General features: G+C 30.2%; 1 protein-coding gene across 2 annotated transcripts in view; it reads left to right on the top strand.

Annotated features, from left to right (window-relative positions):
* Positions 1–6,793, top strand: part of LOC106464549 (carnitine O-palmitoyltransferase 1, liver isoform-like) — a 101,355-nt gene that overhangs the window by 87,450 nt on the left and 7,112 nt on the right. For both annotated transcript variants that reach the window (XM_022392283.1, XM_013924694.2), the window contains exons 19-21: positions 993–1,127; positions 1,641–1,829; positions 3,543–3,620. In XM_022392283.1, the coding sequence (XP_022247991.1) occupies positions 993–1,127; positions 1,641–1,829; positions 3,543–3,620 (402 nt within the window). The remainder of the gene's footprint in view (positions 1–992; positions 1,128–1,640; positions 1,830–3,542; positions 3,621–6,793) is intronic.

The following is a 6,793-nucleotide window of genomic DNA, read 5'->3' as shown; positions in this document are numbered from 1 at the left end:
CCTTAATATAAAAAAAATATATTTTGTCATATGAAAACATTGTTATGTTTACTGATAATGTGCCAAATTTCATTAACATTCGCTTACTGATTTAAAAGTTATAGCATGAAAACTATAACAAGCACAAAATGGTTATGAGGTTGGTTTCAGGGACTGGGCCCATGCTGAGAGAGATAATGAATATGTTTTCTAAGTCGAGATTATTACAATGAATTTTGTTTGTGTTTCTTCAAGTAGTGCTAATGATGGGAACAAGAATTATGAATTAGAAAAAAAAGAATGAAATAATGTAATTTAAAGTAATTTTAGCTTGTAGCATATTGTTTACTCATAATTTCAAACAAGATTTAGAAAAATTCAGAGTGATAATTTTACAGTTATTTCTAAAGAAGTGAAATACACTGAATATGATTTGCATTGTTGGTAACCAGACAACAGCTTTTAAATATCTGTTGTTATGAACTTCAGTTTTCATTTCATTATTTTTTTGTTTCAGTAATAATTAACAAAAATCAGTAAGTGACACATGAGATAGTAAAGCTAATTGGTAAAGATTTATGGGCCATTACATTTTCCATTTTGACTTGCATAGTTAACACAAATATCATATACAAAACTTATAAAAAGAGAAAAGGAATATTGAAATCATTAACACTCAAATAAAGTGCGGTTACGATAGACTGTGATAGTATAAATTATGTGGATGTTAAGTTCTGATCTATGACTCTCTTAATGTAGCCATATGCCTCGTCATCTAATTAATGACGGGCATAAAAGGATTAATGAGATTCCCACTGTCCCTATCTACTATCTAGTGAAACCACAATCAATTGTAGGATAGATGTTTAGAATATTGAAACCATTAACACTCTCAAATAAAGTGCAGTAAGTATAGACCGTGATAGTATAAATTATGTGAATGTTAAGTTCTGAATAGTGTTTTAAGTTGTTTTATTATGAACTTTGAGATGCTAATGTACAGTTCTTTTTAGGATGCTAGAAAGTTCAGTTTGACTTATGAAGCTTCCATGACACGATTGTTCAGAGAAGGAAGAACAGAGACTGTCCGACCAGTTTCCATTGAATCTTGTACTTGGGTGAAGGCAATGGAAGATCCACTGTGTTCAGTGAGTATAAAAATGTAATGAAAGTGTTAATAATTGAAGTAAAATCTTGAATTTTATCACAGTAGTTGTAATGTATTAGTTTACTTTTTTGGGTAAATGCTGCCATACAAAATACATTCATTAAATTAAACATGTTGTTTATGTTCATACAATTAAGCACAACTAATCTAAAATTAAAACATTTACATCATCCACCTGCATTACTTTTAAATTGTGAATGCTTGTACTTTTATTATTGCATTTATTGAGTAACTTTGTATCACCTGCTATATATTAAACTATTGTCTTACTATATGCCATATTTTATGTTTATATTTTGTTATGATTTCTGTGAAATCTTTCTGAAAAGCTAACTTTTAGGTGTATAATCTTAGCAACATAAAACATTAATATTTCATTACATTTTGTTAAAGCTCATCATTGAACCTACATTTTATACAGCAGCATTTTAGTTTATGAATTTAAGTAACAAGTAGAAAATATAAAAAAATATTTCCTTTAATATTTTATTAGACTGAAGAGAAACGATCGCTACTGCGAAGAGCATGTGCTCAACATCAGACGGCATACCAAGATTCCATGTGTGGAAAAGGGATAGATCGTCACCTCTTTTGTCTGTATGTTGTCTCCAAGTACTTAGAAGTAGATTCTCCATTTTTGAGGGAAGTTCTTAGTGAGCCATGGAAGCTTTCCACAAGCCAGGTATGAATGTTTCTCGAGGATTCTCTGTTCGTCAAACTTTTCAATGTTAACAATTCTGCAAGATAATATATCTTATGTGAACTTTTTATAAGCTTCCATTAATTATTCTCTAGAATCATATTTTAGGTGTTTTTTCTAGAATTTTCTACAACAAGAAAATGGACCATTTGTTTGGATATTATGTCAGTCAAACCACTCACAAGGCAGGTAAGAGATGTTGTGTGGAATTATGTTCCAGCTGCTCTTTTCACTAGCTGGGAAAGAGGTATGCTGTAGAATCATGTCATTGTCAAGTTTTTCAGGATCTGGTTATGAGGTGTTCTTTAAGATCACATCCCAGTCACTCTTTTTACAAGCTGGGTATGAGGTGTTCTGTAGGATCGTGTCATAATCAAAGTTTTCACAATGTGGGAATGAGATATTTTGTAGGATTGTGTCTCAGACATGTTTTTCTTGGGCTGGGTATTGAGCTGCATATCCAATACCTTTGCCCTTGGTCTGTGAGTACAGAGAGTAAAAACCCAGATCCTTTTGTAATGCCTTTGAAGTAGGTTTTGTTGTAGTGCAGGTAGTGCTTAAAATTTTCTCATTTTTTTTAGAGGGGGAGAATTAACTTACAGGACCTTCTGGTGCAAAATTTTCCTATTTCACAACTATCTATAAAAGTCTGCAAGAGATGGATTTTAATGTTTGGAAGGAAGAGAGGATATCTGTAGTGTTGAATGATAATGATAAAGAAAGGGAATGTGTGTGATTCTAGCATGAAAAAAAATGAATTCTCTGTGACTGGCTAGCTGAGATAGTGAAGAAAGCTAAACAATTTATCACTTAGTAACCTAAGAACACAGCAGTTCATTGAAGCTGAAATAGGAACTTACCAGGGCTGTAAGCAAAATAATTCACATGGATTTTGGTCTTCAAAAGAACGATGTTCACAAGCTTTTTTTAACATTAGTTAAACAGTGAGTAAATGTGAGTAATGGAAGAACATCATTACATTGGACTATATATATGTCTACTTTAGTAGTTGCAACAATGTCTGGGCAACTTATCATCATCTTTCTAGTGGTACAACATTTAAAGAAATGATGCATAGCATATTATTAAAGTTTACCAAGGCTGTAGGCTATTTACAAAAAGAACGAGGTGAACTCTGCATAATTACACTATGAAGAAATACCATTATTATAACAAGATATGGCTCTATCACAATAAAGAATCTAGCTACACGTCAAAGTTTAACATATCAATTTTTCCACCAGGTGTAATTACAAATGGCATTAAATAGCTTAGTTTATTTTGACTTATATTTCCAAGTTTCCTTTGTAAGCTACATAAAAATTATTTAGCATCAAATGCATTAAAATATATATTGCACAAGTTAAACTAAAAACATTCTTCAGACATTTTTAACTGGAACTAATCTAACTGACAATTGTGATCTCAGTTTCAGAACAAATTTATGTGGACTTGCTTTACATGTATTTAAAAGTGTACTATAATTGCAGTTATTCTATCATAACTTAGAAATGGATTATTAAAAATACTTTGACACTTTAGTTTAAAGAGGTCTAAATGGCATCAGGAGAACTATTTCAGATATGAATTTTTTAGAATGGTAATTATGTGTAGACATATTCTAATCATTTAATAATGACAAATAATATTTTATAATAGATGTAAAATAGTGAGTCTTTTTACCCTTGTCTTCAGACACCACATGGACAAACAAACCTCTTGGACCTAAAGAAATACCCAGACCATATCTCTGCTGGTGGTGGGTTTGGACCAGTAAGTTTTTACTGAAGTATTACATTACACAGAATTAACTGTTAAAGAGAAACAAGTTTTTGAGTGATATTCAATAACTTGTTTCTCTTTAATAGTTAATTTCACATTATAAGTTTAATTAGATGGTTTTGTTCCATTCTTATTGTTACAATATTGCTACAGAACTTGTAAACTCACTGTATATAGTTTTAATATTAACTGGTGAGTTATTTTGTATCTTTGTTTAAAGATTTGTAAAGCTTATTTATGAGCATAATTTCCTGTTCTTTGGTGCTTTCAACTATAGAGCATTTATACATTTAATGAAAATAATGTATTTTTGAAGTGTGTTCATATTGTTATTAAACAGTACTAAAATTTGGGAAAGAAGATAAAACAGTTTGCTTCATAAAACTATAAGGAGATACTGCTTGTTCACATGTAGGTAATAACAGCTGCTACAGAAATAATAATGATTATTTATGTTAACTTTTGCACAACAGAAAAAATGATAATACCTTACTTTGGCTAGGGTGTGATCCAAAATTTGAAGTTAAAAAAAAAGGTACTAAACATATAAAATAAGATGTCAAGTATACATTTCAAATATTTAGTTATCAAATATTAGACTACATAAACATTTTGTAAAGGTCTCCTTATTGTCATTTGTGCCAAGTGAATGCTAAAATAAACTCGGCTTATGAAGTAATAATATTCCTCTCTCGTGCTAGTTTTAGAGAAAATTAGCTTAAAGGCTAAGTAATGTATTACACAAACATAAACTAGTAATGAATGAGAGCAGTTAAATAGGATATCTTTAAGTTAGGATCCATTAATGTCAGACTAGTTCATGAGAGCTCTCATATGTTCAAGAAGATTCATCATGTGTAGGTATACTAGTGTTTTGTTTGAAGATAAAAATATCTTGAAAGTATTGGATATTTACAACCAGTCATAAACAAGCTTCTTTGTATTATAGTTCTTTCAGGATGCTAATCATGCATAAAACCATTTTGGTGGCTGTACTTGTCAGTGCTACGTATGTCATTTATTTTCAAAATCCTAAGTATATTGACTCAAAGACATAAACTGTCCATCATCCATGAATTTACAAAGTTTTCAGTAGAGTGGCCACACAAACACCCAACTAGCAAGTCTAATACTACTATGCACTTATTAATGGCATCTAAGATGTTAATGACTGATTTATGTGGAGGAATTCCTATATATATATTTTTTTTTACAGGTATAATATAAAGTGCAATATTAATTCACAGATATATATGGGTCACGATGGGTCACATGTCAAAGGCCATGTCATTGTGTTTGTTGACTTGCATTCAAAATTTTACTATTTTATGAATCTATGTCAACAAGTTTGGTATCAAATTGTAGATTATAATTTAAATTTTAGTATCATACATTAGTTAATTTCTTAATTTAAAAGTAAATATTAAAACACAACTAAACATAGATTTTTCTGTGTGTCACATGGTATGTTGAATGCAGCACTGGTTCAAATTAGATGTTTATGATGTCAAAATACAAAATCTACAGTTTTATATGAATTAGGAACTCAAACTACCAATATTGACAAGCTAGAATATAAAATTAGAACCTCTTATCTTTTCAGTTTGCTAAGATATTGCTCCTATAGTGATTCAAACACAGTGGCCCCCCACCCACCTCTTTCTATTTTTGGAAATGGTCCCTTATGTGCACTTACTTCTATATATGACATGAATAACCAATCAAAAGCTCAGACTATCCCCCCTAGTGGTTTTCTCAACCATGACATGTTATTATGCTAATTTCTTTCTTTTTACACAAGATTTCAAGAGATGAGGTAAATCTTTAATGAGTTCGAAATTTCCTACTTTTTAGATGCAAAGACAGCTTAGTTACTATGCTTGATAAATTATAGTGGAATTCTATGCTGTCAATATAGTAATTTATGATTTTTGGTTATTTAAAATGTATATAACTAAAACCTAAAAAAAAAACGAGTACAAAGGTAGTAACTAGAAGAGATAACTGTTTGCTTTGCTTCTTTATTTACTGTTCTGTGTTTAAAAGAAAAGGTTTAAGAACTTATTTGTAAATAGTAATAATGTATAGTAATGGAAATGTGACTGTATTTTACAAAATACTAGTCCACTAAAACACAGCTAAGACAGGTCACTTTGTAAAGACTAAAGGTCAGTTATATATCTTTACAAACTTTTGCAGGTTATTGGTAAACATTACAGGGTTTTCTTACACAAAATATCAGGTTTTAAATTAACTATTAAGATTTTTTTAATTAAAGATTTTCTTGTAAACCATTTTCTTTCAGAATGTTGACTATCCAACATGCAAAGCAATTTTCATTTTAAGATTAAAAATACTTTAATGCATTATAACATTTTCAAATTTCACATGCAAAATCTTTATAATCTTCAGATAATTATATTTATATTTTATTTGTTATTTTCATTACTATATTTCTGTACGGGTTGGTTCGATTTGACCTCAATAATAAAATTAGAAAAAATATAAATTATGCTTTTCTTGTTCTAGAATGACTACAAATTATAACACAAAAACACAAATTTTTAGTCTAAATAGCTTAAATCTCATAACATTCTACATTTATCTATGCTTATTAATTTTATTATTTTGACTTTCCAGCTGTGCCTGGCTAACAATACAGAAGTTACAATGATGCAGCATACATGCATTCATGTTACCATATCCAATAATATGGATACTTTTGTGATTACGAGCTGGGTGGAATTCACCCAGTCCCTAATGGAAGGGTTAATTAGTTGCTTATACATCATCAAACATAGATGTTATGATTTAAGTACTCAGAGATGAAACTTAATTTTGAAGCAAGTTTGCAGCCAAATGTAGTTGATCATTACTGTGATGTCAGTTAGAGGTGTAGTTTTTGAGGAATTTTGAGCTTATTACATAGTACTTTTGAAGACCTTTAAACAAAAAAGCTATGTATAATGTTATTATAGGAAGTTAGTTTCAGGTTTATGTCCTTAACTTTCTCCACACGGGCTCGTTCAATTTGACCGACCACATGACCTCTTTGTACTCAATTTAACCCTTCCGACACGGGGTAGGTCAATTTGACCGTATCACGTGACCTTCTGTACTCTTTTAAATTTGACATAAATTCAATACTTATAACTCTCTATATA

The sequence above is a fragment of the Limulus polyphemus genome, unplaced genomic scaffold (genome assembly GCF_000517525.1).
Source record: "Limulus polyphemus unplaced genomic scaffold, Limulus_polyphemus-2.1.2 Scaffold1684, whole genome shotgun sequence".
NCBI classification, from domain to species: domain Eukaryota; kingdom Metazoa; phylum Arthropoda; class Merostomata; order Xiphosura; family Limulidae; genus Limulus; species Limulus polyphemus.
This window is presented reverse-complemented; position numbering and strand designations above follow the sequence as displayed.